The sequence below is a fragment of the Nyctibius grandis genome, chromosome 8, assembly GCF_013368605.1.
Source record: "Nyctibius grandis isolate bNycGra1 chromosome 8, bNycGra1.pri, whole genome shotgun sequence".
NCBI lineage: Eukaryota > Metazoa > Chordata > Aves > Nyctibiiformes > Nyctibiidae > Nyctibius > Nyctibius grandis.
In genome coordinates, this window is record NC_090665.1 from 5495424 (window position 1) to 5515140 (window position 19717).

Here is a 19717-nt window from a genome sequence, read left to right on the forward strand (position 1 = left end):
ATCCTCCAAATCCCCCAGTTCCCACTGCCCCTGATGCTCTGGCACATGGATCCAGGGGCAAACAGCTGAAGCCACTGAACCTTTTGCTAAAACAAAGCCCAGATTACATGGAAACCAATGGAAAGAGCATCCTGCTGCTCTTCAGCATCTCCATGGCCTCCCAGATGAATCACAGATATTTGTTACCCCTGAAAAATTAGGCTCTAGCGATCTCGTTCAGGCACAGAAAAACTTTGGAAACCACATGTGGTTAAGTCAGAACCGACTGGATTTACAAGACTGTGAGGAAATAAATGCTATTTAGACCACAGGACAACATCCAGGTTGTTATATTTAAGGTAACTCCCACGCAGCCTTCCCTTCAATGCTGTCCTGACGAAAGCAGGGTCTCAGACCGCTGGCCAGACGCCCACGGGCGCTGCAGGCTGTTGCTCCACAGACTCAGATCAGCACCATGGAGCTCAGAATACCGCACAGGAACTTGAATTGATTTTTCACCCCCCTTACGGCAGCGCCTGGAGCCCCAACCCATGGTGCCTGCTGCCCTGCCCAGCCCCCGCGGGCACCGGCTGCCACTGAGGAGGTGGGCTCCGATGCTCCGGCTGCCTCCGGAGATAGACAGCGGATTTAAACCCTATCCTCCATGGGCTGGGAATGCCGAATTAATAAGCGAAAAGCCACTGACAAGGGAAGCAGTGGGAGGAGGCAGGCAAGGATTTATGGAGAGGCAAAGCAGCTCGCAGCCCTTCAGCAGCATGAGGCAGCTCCACCGAAATAGCTGAGCAGCCACAGACCTTCCTGCCCTCCCTTCGCCATCCCCCTCCTCTTTATTCGCCTGCTCCAGCTCCGTGAAACATTAGGCACGAGAAGCAGCAGCGAGAGCTGGCAGGAATCATGTGCCCAGCATCTCCCGCCCAGCCTCCATCTTCCCAGCAATGCTCCCGGCTCCCTCCAACTCTTTTTTTTTTTTTGATGCATTTTCATAGGATGGAATCATTTGCAATTGAATATTGTAACAAAGATGTTGCTAATGACAATTCAGAATAAAAATGTTTCTATCATCAGTCTGCAAAGATTTTACAGCAAAGCGGAGAAGCATTTTGCAGCGCAGGGAGAACCTTTTCAAACCATGACTTTGAAAAAGATGGATGCAAAATAAGGCTTTTTGTGCAGTACAGGTGTTGGTACAAGGACAACAGAGTAAATAATTTGTGTCAAACCCCAGTTAATTTAAAGAAAAGAACACAACTTACCCAGAGCTGATCATCCATTCCTGGTGGGTTCTTTTTAATAAAAGCACCATAATACGTAGCGATATTTCGGTGGTGAGAATACTTCTTCAGCATGTTAATTTCTTGTTTGATCTCTTCCTCTTCATCCTGGGATGAGGCGAAAAGAAGAATAAAACCAGAGGCGCTAAGAGACTGCACTTCACAGGCTCCCAGTTCTCTTGTACATGGGTGAACTTCCAAGCACCCCATTTCTGACTGACCTCTCCCAAGTTTCCTTGCACCACTTTTTACAGCCACTTTTTGCAGTGGAGTCCTGGGAGCCTGAGGTCTGGACTGGAGACTAACGGGTTGCCCTTGAGCAAAAAGCTAAGGAGAAAACACATGCTTTGCCCAAAGTCCCTCTTTAGGTCAGTTCCCTACCACGTCACAGGTTTGCTCTGTCTTCACTGCGGTCATAGCCTGTCCTGCCCAAGCCTGGTCCTGCTCTTTGAGCAGCTTTCTGGTGGTGACTATGGGTCAGTGGCACCCCTTCAGAGGACATGGAGGTCTTGTCTCTGCACCTCAGCTGATCCTGCTACGCCTGCCAGATAGCTACTTCTCCACTCATGCAATATTGGGGTCACTCAAGGCTGAGAAGCCACCACACAGGGTATTCAATGGGGTAAAAGAAGTAGAAGAGAGCAGACGTTCAGTTAGGGTTTGTTTTTTTAGACGACTGACTTCAAAAGTTTGCACATTATATATTAAAAGAAAAATAGCTAACGTTTTAATATGGCTAAAAGCAGCTTAAGGGCAAAGTAATTAAATATCCAAACAACACATCCCATGCCAAATATCTGATTTACTGCCTTGGACATTCAGAGACACGAGACCCTGCTTTGGAAGGTAAAGGTTTAGATTAGGGGCACCTACTTAAAGATGTGGCTAAAAATATTAGTTATTGGGCAGGATCAGATTTGGGGCACTTTTCTCCAACATCTTTGCTTGGAAGTGATGATACTTTAAAACTATCAAACTAAGTGTGGACTCAAATTTAAGCCTCTGTTTGGCCTCATATTAATATTCTGATTTCTCAGCTTAGATTTGTTGTAACCTCAGACTTCATCCCATGGGAATCTCACTGCTATTTATGCCATGGGGTTATGTTTGGTGGGTCTGCCCATTCCCTTAGAGCCTGCTTCCCACAAGAACTAGATAAATGGCACTTGCAGATATTGCAAGTAAGCAGAAACAGATCTCATTCACATTTACGGACTTATTTCCATGCATCATTCCACCTGTTAGCACAAAAAAAATAAACCCCTGGATGAAGGTCCTGTAGATAGTAATAGCACACCACAACATCTAAGGTATTTCAAAACATACTCCTGAGGCCAGCTGACTGCTTTCACAGCGAGTCAGTTCTGTATGCGCTGAACTCCTAAAAGCTGTTGAAAAACAAATTCAAAAATAAGGTGGGTAGACTGGGATTGAGTCCTAAATTTCGAAATGTGTTATTCCAGTAAAAAAAAAAAAAAAAAAAAAAAAAGACTAAACACAACAAAACACATTCTTACTCGCAAATCTGGCATTGTTTATGTAGGCAGGAACTTTGGGAGGTGCAATACTGTGCTCAAAAAAAACCCCCATTTATTCAAGAAAAAGCACTTTCATGTCACCCTCCTAAATGCATCTGTTCAGGTTTTTAGGCATCACAGCAGCTCCATTCGTTTTTTATTTTGTCACCACTGGGAAATGGTGAAACCATTTTTTCCCCTAAATCCTGTTATTCATTTAATAACTTGTAAATTCTTGGTTCTCTTAGTCTCATACAAGTTTCAAAAGAGCCATGTTTCTGAGACCAGGGTGCTGCATGTTTTCCTCCTTACCAGTTAGATGCACAGGAGTAATTTAACTTGCCTAGTAAAGTTATTCATAACAATACCTGCACATAGTTTTGGTGAACAAAAGCTTTTCAGTGAAAAACAGCGATTTGGAGAAACTGAAATGTGTTATGAACACACGATCTCGTTGCTAGAATTTTCTTCACGTTTTATTAACGCATTCGAAAGAGCCACTGCTGGAACTGGATGCTGCTTTGTTTCAGCATAAAATTACTTAATCCCCAAAACTCTTCCAGATCTGTTTTTTTGTCTCACACGTTTATTAAAACCAAAACCTCTCATTGGCACATTTCACATTTGCTTCCCAGGAACACAAACCTTCCGCCAACCCCCACCCGTTATCACACCCTGTCCCCTTTCCCCTCTTATCTGTAATTTAAGGATGCAGGAGGAGGAGGATACATTACCCCGGTGACGTCCATAACCTTAATAGCAGCAAGCTGGCCCGTTTTAACATGACGACCCTGCAAAAGGAAAAGGCAGAAGTTTGGTTTTGGTCGGTGGCAACCTTTTCCTCACAGTGAACAATATCCTTAAACAATCTCCTTGTCCTCACGGCTTCCACATATTTTTTTTTTTTCTGTTTTAAGAGCATCTTCAGCCATGATGGGAAAGCAATTCCCTCCCCTTCCTCCTGCCATTACAATTAATTAGCAAAGGGCCTTCAACGCTGTATTTTCCTGGCAAACAAGTGCTGGAAATATCCTTTAATGCTCAGCCATGCAGGAAAATAAAAAAACAAAAACCCAGCTTGGTGCTTCTCCTGAGCACAGAGCACGGCTCATGTGGAAATGGTCTGCTGGAGCAGCGATGATGGAAGTGTGCTGTCTGGGGTACCCACACGGCACTGACTCCGGTCCCCTCGTGTCCGAGCACCAGCTCTCATGGACCTGGGGACACACCAGGGGCTCCCAGCCTGCAGGGCACCATTATACACTCTGCCTGTTCATTTAGTTACGTGCAAAGGCCTCGGTCAGCAGGCTAGAGAGGTTTTTAAAATCCGATTTGTTTATTGGCTGTGGAAGCGACCCCCTCTTCAGCGCTGGCACAAGCGGGGAGCGTGCGTCTAGAGGAGATGCTCAAGAGCCAGCACGGAAGCAGAAGCCCCCTGACACATACGGCCTCCTCGGTTTCCAGCAACTGAAAAATGAGCAAATCACTGAACTGCCTGGTGGGTAGCGCTTGACTACATCAACCCTAAACGGAAAAATCCCTGGAAGCAATGGGGAAAACTATAAAAGAGCCCAAACTGTTGATGGGGTCTTAAAACCAACACAACTGCTATCAAGCAAGCCAGTTCCCAGCCCTTCCTCCTCCCCCGAGAAATGGATCACCCAACGTTATATCAAAATTGCTCATATCAAGTCATTCTCCCTCCAATACGAGGGCATGTGCTCTGCTTACAAACTGGGCAGAGTCACAGGAAAAGATGCTGCTCCTCCAGGAAAACCGGGAGAGCCGGGAGGCAAAGGGAAGCATCCCTATTGCCCAGTCACTTCTTACTGCAGGAGCAGCTCAAAGCCCCATCACATGAGATACGGCGTGGAGGACACACAGGGAACAGTAGCTCCTCCAGCTTCGAGAATTAATGCACCAAGGACACAAAGAGGAGAGAGGCTGAGGGTCAAGCTGCAGCGTGGCAGAAACAGGGAAAAATATGAGCTTTTCCTAAACTGCAGCTCCTCCAGCCCCACACCAGCGTGCTTGGTGATGAGCTGGGGTTTGTGCCCACATTTCCCAGCCCTACTGCAGGCATGAGATGGTATTTCACACACCACCTCGCCTCCAGCAGGACCCCCAAATCACCAGACCCGGGGACCTCTCCTCAGCCCTTCAGGTTTCCAGGCACGGTGTTGGGAGGCAAACCCACACGCCGGCTGCAGAGCAAGGCAGCAGCATCCTCTCCAAATTTATGACTTCACCAGGAAGCCAATTCACCCACCAGGACTCCTCACTCATTTATTAACACAATTTATATGTCCTGAGCAACAGAGTGTTCTAACAACAGAAAAAGCTTTATTTTACAATGTACAACATAAAAAATAACAACAATAAAACGCCGCCCAGCAGCACCAGGCTGCGGCTGAAGCGTCCCCTGGACGCAGGCGTCGGGAAGGAGGGGCGCATCGCTAGACACCATCTATTTAGACAGCATGAGGTGTCAAAATAAATCCTCCCCTTCCTAAATCCACCCTTGTTTGCTTGGCCAGGAATCCCCCACACGTACCGACTCTTTAATTAAAGCCAACAGAGCAGCAGCAAGGGGTGCGCTCGGACACAACCACGGCATGCTCATCTTCCAGGAAACAGAGGAGGGAGATGGGGAAGCAAGCTGGGGCATTTCAAGCCGTGTATTTGCTAGTTACACCCACCTTCACCTGACATATCACCACCTCATTTTGTATTTTAAGGAAATGCCCCGGCCTTGCTGTGGTGGAGTGGCCAAGGGGAAAAGGAGCCCTGCATGCCCACATCATCCTTCTCCCAGGGATCTGCCACCACCCCACACACCTCCCAAATATTTACAGATGAAGGTAAGAACTTAATGTTGTGTGAACATTTACCGAAACAAAATAAAGTGCTTTGAAACGTATGTTAATGCAAGGCGTGAGGGACTCTTAGTCATGCAAAAAGTCAGGCGAAGTAGAACCAATATGCATTTAGCCTTGGAACTTTAGAACAAAGATTTGCTTTTCATATAGTTTGTTTGCAGCGATGGATTGTTGAGCTTCACCCTGGCAGATTTCCACCTCTGCCCAGGGAAACCAGCCATTTCCTCACCAGTTAACTGCCGCTTTTAATTCAACACATCTAGTGCTCAGCGTTGATACTTGCAGTGAAACCATCACATATAGCTTAGAAAACCAGCTGATCTTCACCCCACTGCAGGCATTCTTGGCTTTGCAATACAAACAGGTTGGAGAAAGACACTGAGAGCTGAAAGTGACAGAGGCCACACAGGAATAAAATCAGCATCCGACCTGTGCACATTAAAAGATGGCACGGCAGCAACGAGCCCTTTCAATGGCATTAGCCACCTGCGCCTTGGCCATACAGAAGTAAGTGCCCATGCCCAAAGCTCAGCAGCAGGACCAGGAGCACCCGTGTCCCTCCAGCCTTTCCAAAGGAACCGGGCTGGACAGGGCAGCAGAGCCACTTCTGCCAAAGCCAAGGCAAGCTGTGATTGTTAATTAACAAGTGGCAAGCGCTAAATTGTCCAGTGTGAATCCTGCATTGCTCTAAGAAAGCTACAGATGGGGACTGGGGTAGAAAGACCAAGAAAAGCACCAGAAAGCCCCTGTTGCAATGCTTTTACCTCCTGTCTGTTCGTCCACCCATCAGAACTTGATGGCTTTTTCCTTTAAACCTTCTCCATGCATGGGCCTCCAGTAGAAAACCAAACAATGACCGAGCCCAACTCCTGCTCCTGGGGTCACCTCTGATCCCCCAACAGCAAAGATGTGGGTCAAAACAGGTAAGACTGCACACGCCTCCATTGAAGTTCAACATAAGTTCTCTGCTTTTTCAAATTTCCTCCTTTTTGGTGCCCCCATGCTTGGGATCTTGCCCTGGGGATGCTGGAGAGGGTGCAGCTGCCCGGAGGCAAAGCCTTCAGGAGGATGGGACTCTTCCAGGGTAAGGCAGTCACTTCTGAGCCTTCAGACCACACCACCGACATTTTTGGTGACAGCAGCGAAGGAAGCCGGAGGGGAGCAGCAACCATTGCAGTCACCCTTGCTCCCTGTGCCCTCGTGCCTGCTTAATAATCTAGGCCAACAGCCCTCGGTCGTCTGTCTGCCTGCGGAAAAGGAGCTCATCTGCTCTTTAGCAATCCATAACATTTCTTCTTCTCACCTTCTTTGTCTCCTGGCATTGTTCAGGATTTTTCTGTTTGTCAGTGGCAGGTGAGCTGCTTCCAGCTGCTCGTACGTAAGAGCGAGAGAGGCAAGAGCACCAGCATCCTCCCTGCCCTGACATCCCAGCATCCAGAATGTGGTACCACCAGCCCCATTCTGCCGTGGGGCTCAAACTCCTGCATGCCATCGCCTTTGCTCTGGACATAAGCATGGGCTTACCCACCTATTCCTCCCCACTCGCACAAGGTGGCCACTGAACTCCCCAGAAGTTCAAGGAGAGGAAGGAGAAGAGATTCCCAGAAGGCACTTTCACCGCCCCACGTTGGCTGTTCAAAGCAAGCACCGCCAGGCCTGAAGGACCACCGCCAGGCCTGAAGGACCACCGCCAGGCCTGAAGGACCACCGCCAGGCCTGAAGGACCACCGCCAGGCCTGAAGGACCACCGCCAGGCCTGAAGGACCACCGCCAGGCCTGAAGGACCACCGCCAGCATCACCTGGGGTACGGCTCCCAGAGGTCTCAAACACACAAATATCTTCCAACACCTCCCTGCTCCTTTTCCCACAGCAGGTTTTGCATCTGGCTACATGACACCCTGGCTGAACTGCAGGCTCTGCTTTCACCTTCAGGAATTCAGCACCGTTACAGATGCTGTGATGGCTGCGACGGCATAAAACAAATAGGAGGGAATCAGAGCTACTAAAGTGTTTGCCCCCCTCCAGATTTGCTGTCAGGGTTCACTTGGGTATAAACCCCCACTTCAGCCCCAAGATTACTCAAGCGTGAACTTCAAAGCTGCCACAGTTTTTAATTAAACATCCATCTGAGCATAAAGTCATTCTCCTAATTACTCTCGAAATGTTGTATCAGCTATCACTAACTTGATAATGTCAAGCATTAAGACTAATTTCTGCGAACGAGGCAGGCGCCACCAGTTTTTTCTTCAAAGGTTGTGGTCCTCACACTCCATAAAGCGTAATGGACTGGCACACGATGGGAACGTTGGTAAATGCCTTTAAACATCAATTGATGCATTCAGGCATTAATATTTACTAAATAAATAAACCCTGGCCTCAATATCAGCCTTTGTACACAAAAACTGCATATCCTGGCCCAAAATTCAAGCCCACACTTTAAGGACAGAAAGAAGATGATTGATTATTGCTTTTTAAAATTTTGCTTGCACAAGCACAGATTTCACCTGTAAGCAAACCCTGCCATTTCTGTACCCAGAAATGTATCCCACCACGTTCACTTAACTTCTGCTGTCTGCTCCTCTTTGTTCAACAAACTACATGACCCACCACCTGCTGCAAACAGTGGGACACAACCAGGACTGTCACTCTTTCGAGAAAGGCAGAGCTCCCATTGCCTTCAGCCAGGCAGAGCATCATCTCAAACCTTCCAACCAGGGCACCCAGCCTCCAACCCCCCACAGCAGGCGTTTAAGGGAGTAACCCTGTTGCAGGTCTGATACTTTAAAGAAAAGCTCTTGGGATCCAGCTATTTTGCAATGCCCTTAGTCATGTAACATTTAAATAGTAAAACAAGGGGGATGAGGGTGCTCTTGCAAGGCACTGCAGAAATTCCAACACAGACAGCTTTGCTGTGACCAGACCACAATGCCACCCCTCACCGCTGAGAAATATAACCTGAGGAACACTCTGTTTCATACACTAATCTCAGGAAATGCAGACAAATAACAAGAAGTCTCATAAAAGTCCAAATATTATCACTTGGGCAGGACAGAAGCCTCCCAACTAATTTTCTTGCATTACATTTTTGTTGCAGTTAAAATACCAAGCTGATGCCAGCAACCCAACAACTGCCCTTTCTACTGACCACCAACTCCAGCACACACATATTCTTCCTACAACAGGAAGAGCGTGGGACACCAGAGATTTTGCCAGGTGAGAAATCATCAGTTCATTTCTCTATGTTAATGTATCTTTTTTGATACTTGCTAGCTACAACAAACTCTTTGTTCCTTCTGCACGCACACCGTCAAGGTGTTCGCTGGCGAGTCTCATCTCCTCCGGACTCTGTTTCTCCATCCCAGACCTCCTGCAGCAGAGCTCTCCTAGGACGGGCCAGAACTTCACGCAGGTCCCTGGTCCAGGTCCTGCCAGTTCCTTGTTTTCCTTCACATTGCCCAGTTCAAGGCAATTCAGGGACTCAGTGCAAGATTTTTAGCATGAAGGCACTTTAGCATTAACGCACTGAAAATTGCATCTGATTTTTCCCGGGAGAAGGACCTTTGCCTTCCAACAGGAGTCGTGCATCCGAACTGCCACCCTGCAGTAAATTAGACCATTTTATAGCACCCAGTGTGATTTGTTCTCGGCTTTTACAGAGTACAAGCACATTTATGTACTTCTTTTCCCATTGAAAACAATCTTGAAGGTGCCAAACCCCACTCCTCAACTAGTTTAAGGGGCTAAAATACTTATTGATGGAAAAAACAGGCTTATCCTAGTGTGAAAATTCAGCAATCTCCAAAAGAAGCTGTTTTATAAGTGATGTACTCTAGCTGTGCACTTGGTTTACACATCTCTGCAAACTTATCTGAAATAAATCCATGTCTCTGAGAAGGTAATTAAAACATCAGATACTCTAAATGTCAGGTCAGCATAAGAAAAAATGAGTCATATAACAGGATGGGAAAAATGTTTATTTTAACAAAGAGTAAAATATCTGTTTGATTAAAACAGAGCGATAACAGGCCAAACCTTATTGTTCCTGCCTGCACTTAACCCCAGGTAATGGCAAGGGGATTTCAAGCCAGTGGGGACTCAGGACAACCCTGCAGACTGGGGACCAGGTCCTCACCCTGGCCAGGGACTCAGCCCCGTCTCGCTGCCTTTCAGCCAAACACTGCAGCAAAACCTCTGCCCGTTGCCCCGGGGGCTTGTGCTGCCGTTTTTGAGAGAAGCAGCGTGACCACAACAGCAGCACATTTCTCTCCAACAGCACACATTTCCACCTCTCCATCATTTCTCGGTTTCACAAACAGCTTTGCAAGAGCTTCAGAGCAACCACACTGCCCCAAGGCACTAAAGAACATGGCGGACATGATGCAGTTCCTTTCCACTTTGGGCAAGCTCCACCTGCTTATGGAGCTACCTAACAGATGCTCTGGTCCCCCCAGGCTTCAACACACTCCCTGCAAACGGCATCCTCCCATACACACGACATGCCTGAAACTCCAATGCTTTGACACCACAAATGGAGAATCTATGAAAAAGGTAAAAAGGTGCATCCAATGCTCAACATCTCATTTGCGGGCCACGTGATATTTCCAGTGCTGCTCCTCTGTCCTCCCGAGCTCTCCTGCAGAAAGCTGGTTGCTCGCTCGAGCACAGCTCTTTCCCTCTGGTCAACCCGCTGCCACCCCTCGGGCTGCTTTTGGAGAGCAGGAGACCTGCACTGAGCAGGACAAGCACAAATTTCACTCGTAGCTGATCCTCCCTTACATCTGTCATATTTTCCAACATTTTAAAAAGTAAAATCCCGGAAAACATTCAAAAAGCTCAAAGAGAAACAAAAATAAAGAGAGTAGATTTTCTCTTTTTTTGGTTCTCCTCAGCTGGATGTTTATATTCATACTTCAGTTTGGACTGAACGACCAGAGCTTCCCCTTGGAAAGGCATAAATCCTCTCCCAGCACAGACGTCTCTAATTGCACAGGGCCAAGCTAATGCTCTCTGTTGATTGAACAAAGCCGACCTTTGGACAGAAATATTTCTAATCCCCTGCATCAATCCAAGCTCTGATCAGGGCTGTGCAGCTGGGAGAGCTGCAATTCCATTACTGCATCTCCACAATAGGTCTGACGTTAAGTAAAGAACGCGGGATTACTAGATTAACGAGCTAAATTGTTAAATTAGCATATTATTCATCTCCAGAAATAACACACGCTATAGCATATAGAATCATAGAATGGTTTCGGTTGGAAGGGACCTTAAAGCTCATCTAGTTCCACCCCCCTGCCATGGGCAGGGACACCGTCCACTAGACCAGGTTGCTCCAAGCCCCATCCAACCTGGCCTTGAGCACTGCCACGGAGGGGGCAGCCACAGCTTCTCTGGGTATATAGGTGAGCAAGACTATAATACTATATTCCCTTTTATATATATGTAAGGGAAACACATCCCTAACACCAGTGCTTGCACTTACGCCATCCCCTATCCTTCTTGTAGTTCAGAGGAGGCTGGAGGTACCAGCCCTCCTTCAGTTCAGGAAGAATTGAGAACTTTCCCTCTTCCATGGATAAAACCATCGGCAGAAAAGGTCCTAAATCATCATGAGAGATCCCAAATCCTTCCAGAAGCTTCTGTAGACAGTTCCTCCAGATGTAGCTCGCACCCTCTCTAATTCCCACACAGGGAAAACCACTAGTTAGGAAGTGCTTTCCGCTCCTGGTGACATTGCCACCATTTAACACCAGCGAACTGGCAATGGGGGGTTGTGTCATCTGCTTCACACTCACACAAAGGGCTGTGGACAGATTTTTTCTGCAAGTGTTTGAAGGTGCAGGTTTTGAAGAGCTGCACTTCACGGTCACAGGAAACCTTGTGTCAGACCAGGTTTCAAGATGTTTCTGCATCTGGCAGGGTTTTCCCAGGACACAGGAACCAACACCACTCTCCTAAAGGGAGGTCAAAGCCTCAACAAGAGCGGGTCTAGGCTGGAAGATGAGTGGACCGAGCATAACAGCGTGGAGCACGCAGAGATAGAGATCAACAAGAGACAGCAAATATACCAAAAGTGGGTTTAAGGAGCAGCCTACAGAAACCTGAGGCACCAAAGGACTAAGGAGAGATGTTCCTGACAAAGAGCAATGTATAAAAAGGAAAATACCCCAGAGCTGGTCCCACACTGAAGGCAGCAGGATTCAAAGGAGCACCACTGGGATGGAGGAGGCATGGGATGCTGCCAGTTACCACTGGACCCCTTGCAACTTTGCCAGGCCCTCCCTGAGCTTTGCTCTTTGCTCCGGCACCCCAGCACACACAGGTCCAACACAGCAGCTCCGAGCGCGGGGGCAATCCTGCAGCATCGCCTGCAGCCCCCCTGCTGGTCCCTGGGGGTGCTCCCTCCCCTCCCGCACAGCCCGTCCTCCCTGTGCCCCGGCTCCTCTGCAAGTGCACATTTTTGTAGCTAAAAGAAGGCAGTACAGTCTGTTCCCAACAACTTCAGTTCATGACAGCCGTGTTATTACCACCCCTTAACACCCCCACTGTGCTTCTGTTTCACATCAGTGCCTATTCAACAGGGTAGTATTCATAACTGAACTCACGTCTCCGCTCAGGAGACCTGCGAGGCACCCTTTCACACGGGCCACGTCCCCAACAGCAGCAGCAGGCTGCTCCTTCCAGGGGGAAGCACCGAGCTGTGGAGGGAATGGTGCTGCCTATGTGTGCCGGGGCCACCCAGTTCTCTGAAGTGAGACACTTGGCTCTCAGCGGTGGCCCAAGACAGATGCAGCCTCCTCCGATGGGCCAGGCTATCCCAGCAGCTCAGACCCCCCTCCAGATCCTCACTGCTTGATACGTAGCTGGGGACCACCACAAACCCTGGCCAGGTCTAGGCTGCAGTGGGGAGCTTTTGCATCTGCAAACATGTTCAAGCCGGTTCACCGGTTTTGACATTCAAAACCAAACTCCAGGATGACCCCACCAGCTCCAGGGCACCCACTCCCATCAGAGGTGAAGCTGGCTCTGTGCAGGACACAGAAATGGATGTCCCAGGGCACCAGGGAGCTCTCCAAGCCCTTCCCTATAATTACCGGGGCTGCTCATGACCTCAGACCATCTGCTTTGGGACAGGAGGGAGCTGCTGTGTCTAGAGCTTCGCAGCAGCTCGGGGCACTGGCGAGGTCTCCACCACGCAATGTGCTTTGGCAGGGTTGCTGCTGTTTCTTCCGTATTTGTAGAAAAAACGGTCCACTCCAAACAGATTGCTCCTAATGTGCTCCCTGCTTAACACCTGCAAATGTGTGCTGCTGCCTCCCACGGCAATCCGTCCCACAACACCAGGCAGACGCAGGTACCCCTCAGTCTCCTCAGGCTTCTGGTACCCCATTTATCTGTGCCACTCATTAAACAGGGCTGCATTTCAACACGTGAAGTTTCAACTGCTCTTTAATTCACACCCCAAATCAGTAACTGTCTTGCAAACTGCAGCCGAGTTTAAAAATGGCCCTTGCGGAAAAAAACCACTACACATGCTGATGGAAATGTGGTTTCTTGAAACACCTCTTCAGTGCCATCTGCTTGACTTCGGCTCTAGTTTCATAGTAGCAAGATCCAATTTTGGAGGTGGCATGTAAAGTGTAAGGTGGTTGTTCAACCAACAAACAGCAGGGAGAACCACCTCCCGCGAACCTGAGCACTCAGCATCCTCTCCAGCAGCGGGAACGGACGGCACTGGTGGCAGGAGACAGACCTGTGGGAGCCGGGTAACACTAGGCTACCCGTTAGCTAAAGCTGATTGAGATTTTTGTAGAGTTTTTTTTTGTCCCTGTGTAAGGAAAACTGAGTACGAAGGAAAGCCCGAATCTCTTAGTGATTTCCCGACCATTTAATCCAGGAAATTTAACTCCATGGCTATCGATGGTTTTCCATGAAGGGCTTCCACTGCATTTCATCAAATTGCCAATGGCATAAAACGACCATGTCTTTGTCCATGTGAATTACCCAAGCTGACTGAGCAGCCCAGCCTGCTTTCCCAGGCCAAGTGTTCCCCATTCCCTCCGTTTCTCCATACAACTGCAGGGCAGTACTGCCTTTATCTCAGCTCACCGCACAGTACAACTGCGTATGCTGCCCCACATTCCCCCACAGCCCTACATTTCTCTGCAGACAGGATCACCCAGGGCGAGCTCCTGGGGTCCTACCCTGGATCTCTCCAGATGTGATAACCAGACACGCCAGCAGCGGTTAACAAGGCAGTTAAATGGGGCTCTCACCTCTTTCACCCCACCTGCCCCACATCTCTCAGCTTACAGAAAGAAGCCAGAATACAAATGCACCAGTTCTTCTGATGCATCAACCCTAACGCCCCAAATCCAGGAGAAATTGGGCTGAACTTCTGAGGTCCAGTCCCATTGCTGGAGCCGGGACATTTGTCTGGTACCTTGAAACAATTTCTAAGCAAGCCATCCTTACAACCCTTCCACTGCCTCGCTCCTTGAGCCTCTCCAGTCCTGCTAACACTTGGATCAGTCCAGGTCTAACCACCTTGATTCCTGACCACGTGGCAAGGCTGACTGGCATCTGAGCCAATTTGCACGTTCAGGCTTCATATATTCATCACTCGTAAGCAAGACTCCAAGTCCCTGTCTCAGAGCAGTAGAAATAACAAGAGCAAGCTGATAAAGGTCCCTGCGTTTCATGGGGCTTAGGATAAAATGCCACAGCTGACAGGAGCTTTCACGTGTATCTCTTGGGATGACTTAAGTCTTAGCATCAGGAAACTAAGCATAACAATGACATGAGTAACCCCACATCTAGTGGTATAGAAGGCTGCAGTGCTCCCCTAAGCCCAATGACTTTGTAACTCAAGATACCGCAGACCCCATGTTGCACGTTTCTATCTATGTCAGCTCAAATATCAATTCTGGACCTCACATACTGGAAGACAGATGGGCATCACACTCTTATCCAGAGTTGCCTCCAGGGTTTTTGCCTGCCCTGAGCAGCCTTAATAACTTACTGTCCATCCTGTCCTCCAACAAGTCACTTACTGTCAGGAGTCAATAACCATTTTGCAGTGCCTGTGTTCTACTGATTTAAAAGACCCAGCCATGCCTAGAGCAATACTATGTGATGTACTTACTAATTCAGCTCTACAGGGCTACATCAGGACTTTCACGCTGCCCGCTGTTTTAAGCAAGTCAGGTATTGGGTAGCAAATTTTTAGAACTGCTTATTGGAAAAGGGAGCCCAAGAAATTACATGCAGACCCTTTATATTTGCTTAATGTATGTCACACATGCACTTGCTGCTTTGTCTGGGATGAAGATGGGATTTTCTGACTCTGCTGCCAAACAAGCCCCGCTGTGGCTCACCTTCTAAGCCAGCCTTGCAGGTTAGGATCAGCGTTGATCAGCAGATTAAATTGCATTGCTTTTATAGCTTCTCACTTTCCAAGCCTCCTCTCTAAAGCAGAAATTTCCTACCCTTACACTGGCTAGGCGAAGCTTTTCTATTAAGAAATAAGATGGCCAGATCGCTGCCTTCCCCGAGACCTGTAGAACGGACCTCACCGCACCCGAGGGCAACACTGTGCTGCCCTGGCTTGGCAGAGGACCCTCCTTCCAGGACACCCAGTGCTCAGTGGTCCTCATTTCCCTGCAAAATGGAGAAACTGGGGTGTAAGGGCTCCTCTAGGAAAGGAGGGAGCCCTAAAAGACCCCACAAAGCAGAAGAAATCCCCATCCAGCCTCGCAGCAGGCAGCACAGCCGAGGCAGGGGTTTTAGCCGGAGATCTGAAAGCAGGGAGGAGAGGAGGAGGAGTTGGGATTAGCAGGGGAAGGTTAAACCGGTACCAGGGATTGTGGGGGAACAATACAGCTCAGGAACGAGGGGGAGGAGGCCAAAAGGACAGAGTGTCCCTGCTACCTTCGGCACTTGAGGACATGAGGGACCAGCCCAGCATGGACACAGCATGATGCTGTTTGGTAACTAAGGGACTCGAGCCACTGCAGCCACTGCCTGACGTGGTTATCAGCACAGGGGGGCTATCTAGCCATCAAGGGCCCTATTCACAGAGAAATAACATGTATAGACACAAATCGGTGCTGTACAGTTTAAAGGAACCATCTGAAGGCTGAGGGGTTTACTCGCTGTTATTTGCAAAGCGAAACAAAGCCAATAAAAAAGCCCTGAAAGCAGCCTCCAAGCTGCGTGCAGGCAGGGTGCCCGCAGGAACGTGGGTAGCTTGGGGCTGCCTGCGGCTCTGCGGGGAGGACACGCATGGGCAGGGGGGGTGGCCTTCTATTCCACTGGGTAAAGATCTTGGTGGAAATCTGAAAGGCTCGGCATGAGACCTCATCCATAGCTAATCCAAATCCCACATGGACTGTGCCATGCCCTAGGCACGGCAGGAAGGACCCAAGGCCATTGAATCACACCACGAACCTGCAATTTCGCTGTACTGAGAGAAAGCAAATGATAAGATATTGTTTTATGAGCATCCCTCTGGACTGGCTGCTTCCTGCTCCTACCCAAGGGCAGCTCAGGTCATCCACCCACCCCATCCCCTACAGCCAGGACAACATGCTATCCCTCCAGGGCTTTTAACCCTTTCCCAGCAGGATCAATGCTGGCTAAAGCACTAAAAGCTGCCAATATGTTACAGACAGATTCATATTAAAAATTCAAGATCTTTCCCAAGAGCGAGAGCTGGCTGCAGGACAAAACTGCAGTTTGGTTTTGCTGCTTGCTATTCAGGGTCTGGGCATCTGTATTGGAGCAGGCAAAGGTGATATGTAAAAGCCCACCACTGCACCGGGGCAGGGAAAGCCCTCCCTGCATTTTTCCAGGGTGAAAAAAAAACAACCTTACCCATTTGCCCACTCCTTCGAACCCCCACAGCTGGGGGTAAGCTTTGATACACTTAACAGGATGTATAAATTCCCTTTATATTAGAGCCTTAATTAAGTTAATGTTGATTTTTAAGTACACTGCGGAGTCTTAAACTCCAAGGAGGGAGGGGAAGCGCAGCGTGGGCCCATCTCCCGGGGAGCGGGCCAAGGCCCTGCCAAGCAGCTGGGTGCTATTCCTGGATCCCCACCTCGGGAGAGAGGCCGGGCTCTTTGCTGCTCAACTTTGTCCCCCAACAAAAGGGGTCAAATACTGCAGCTACCCCATAAGGACGATGCAATGCTTGATGCTGTATTGCAAAGAGCCTCCAAAGGCCTACCTAGATGTAGAAGCACATTTGAGAACAGAAGTTGTTCCTCACGCAGCCATACTCTGCATTAGGGCCCTGATTTGCACCTTCAAAAGCAACAGCGCTCTATACATTCTTAATTTTTTTTTTCTATAGCAGAGGGCTTTCGTTTTCCCAGCAGCCTTAAAAATAAAATAGCACAATTTCTTTACATTTGTAATTTAAATGCTCCTACACAGCATTTCCACCAGATTGCTTAAAAAGTGCACTGGAAATTGTAATTAAAAGCTGATCTCCTTTACAAGATGACTCAGGTTTCTGCAGGCTTCAGCCCTGGCCTCAGACGGCTCTGCCAGCAGAGCACTGCTCAAGCACAGCGAACTGCCAGCATTTACCGAAGATCAGGGGAAGGTTTGCTTAAAAACGAAGGGCAAAAGATAAAATGAAGGTATTATCACCTAATTTCTGGGCAGCACCAGAGGGGAAACGAGCAGCCCAAAGGACCAGAGCCCTCTCTAGGGCTGGAGGAGGTGGCTCTGCAAATAGGGAAACTATGTTTTTGTTAATGATTTTAACAAGTGAAGCCTTGTCACAGAGTGAAAGGGTTTCCCAAAGGATCTGGTGGGGTCAGATCAAAACCCTCAACGGGAACAGCCGGCCAGCCCAGCGCAGGTGTCAGTGCTGCCGTGAAGCCAGAGACTCTGCTCCCTCCTGTGCAGACACAGGGGTCGGCTAGTCTTCAGCATCTCCAAAGAAACCACCGAGCAAGGGCCCCTGCCTGCAGAAGGGATCACAAAGGGTGAGCTGGGGGCAGAGAGGGGACTGGGGAGGGTGGTTCTCCAGGGTGCACTTGCACAACCTGGGTCCTTGTGAGAGGTGAAAGATGTTCCTTCCCTCACCTCACAAAGAGAGCACACAGATCCCTTTGAACATAACAGCTCCTCTAAGAGAGGCTTATTTTGTGTCACAAAGATGTGCCCATGCTGAATAGGAACACACATTTTTAACGTGCAAAGTGCAGCACAGGCCCATGGGTAGAGGCAGATTTGTGCCACATTACAAGTACCATAGAGCTGTGCCCAGTCAGACCCAAGTGCCATTCGAGTATCAGACTTGCAAGAGAGAACTAGTGTTCAGAACATGGTAGAGAAGACCCACATATCCCTGAAGTCCATCTGCCATTCTATTAATCATATGAAAATGGAAAATTAGACAGTGGACGACACAGACAACAAAACAAATCTGACAGATCATTTTTGTACCCTCCCAACACCCAACTCGTCTGCATTCAGGTCACCACCCTCAAGAGGCAAGCCACCAGGAAGAACACTTCTCAATCAGGCGTTTCCCGATGGAAATCAAGACAACAGCAAACGGTAAGCACACGGTGAGCAGGGACCAGCCATCCTACTGAGCACTGGGTCTTCACACCTTTTCCTCAGACTGACAGCTCTCAGGTCAGGACAGATTAGATTAACACCACAGCAAGTTTTGGGCCACTTTCTGCATGGGTGATGTAGCAGTGTCCTCACCTGCAGATGTTCATGCTATCACCATCACTGTCCCTAAACAAAATGGCTTTCAAAGTCCCCCTAGGATAGATGTAAGCGCTCCTCAACACTCGGCTTGGGATCCACCAGTCTGGCCTTAAACCTCCTCCCTCCCCTTCCCACTATTTGGGGATTTAAAAGTTGCATAAGCTAATTCTCACAAGTGAAACATTGAAGTGCGGAGAGAAAGCTGTTAGCTGGGAAAAAGCACACCTAGGACAGACATTTCCCCTAATTCAGGCCCCCATTTCTAGCCCTCTGCTCCTGCCTTTCACCCAGGTAGGACTGCTGACCCTGACCTAACTCCAGCTTCTCTAGATGTTGCCTGCAACCAAGCTCACTCTAGAGAACCCACAACGCCATTACAAATCCATCCTGGCTATTTAATTACAAGTGAACAATTGCGGTTAATGCTGACAGTGGTGAGGCGACCGAGGAGTGAAGTCACTGGCAATACCAACACCACCAGCAACGGCACAGGAGATGACTGCAGAAGCCACAACTCATCAGTGCTGCCTACAAGCCATAAGCCTCCAGCGCTTTAAACAAAGGAGGAAGATGAGTAATTTCAGACAAAAGAATGAGCCCTCGTCAAAACTTCTGAAACACAACTCTCTGGACTGGATTAGGTCCCTGTGCTACAAGACTTCTCTTCTTTTTCAAGCTTTTCACATTTTGTTTCTCTCCTCCAGATTTCCACATTCCCTCCCACCCACCTCTGAAAGAGACAAGCTGAAGCATTCCCTGAAGGCTGGTGTTCCCAGTACCTTTCAGATCAAGAAGAACCAGAGATTTCAATAAATCTAGTCCCTACTGACCCCACGTGCATCCCCTAAAATTTCTGTTGCAATATCTTTTCTTGTCCCCAGCGGATCTCAAAGCATTAATGTGACAGACCAGAAAGAAATGGGACGCAGCAAATAAAACCTACCCTGAAGATAAATGGCAATACAGAGGGGATAAACCACCTCCGTGTAGATGGAGATCCACTCAAAGAGATCAGTCACCACTAAGTTGACCTGAATGATGGCCAAGTCGGGCTGTTCTGTGCAGGAAAAGCTGACGGGGAGTTGGGTTTCGTGGTTGTGGAGGATAGTTGTTAAGAATAAGAGATTTTCAGCAGGACTTGCAGACTGGGCAAAGCTCTTTACACCCGCTCAGGAAATGCCTCGTAGCATGCCCTGAAATGATGGTCCTGTCCCTCCTGAAAAGGCTTATGCTGATCATAAATGAAAGTCGTCCTAAGTCCTGTCTTAAACGCTGATGGGGGAAGAGTCTTTTAAAAGCACTATTAAAACC

At 48.6% G+C, this 19717-nt stretch overlaps 1 protein-coding gene across 1 annotated transcript in view; it reads right to left on the reverse strand.

Moving 5' to 3' along the window:
* Window positions 1-19717, reverse strand: part of TNIK (TRAF2 and NCK interacting kinase) — a 158810-nt gene that overhangs the window by 72358 nt on the left and 66735 nt on the right. Inside the window, exons 3-4 of the mRNA XM_068406081.1 lie at window positions 3523-3579; window positions 1254-1379 (exon numbers count right to left, since the gene is read on the reverse strand). Coding sequence (XP_068262182.1) covers window positions 1254-1379; window positions 3523-3579 — 183 coding nt within the window. The remainder of the gene's footprint in view (window positions 1-1253; window positions 1380-3522; window positions 3580-19717) is intronic.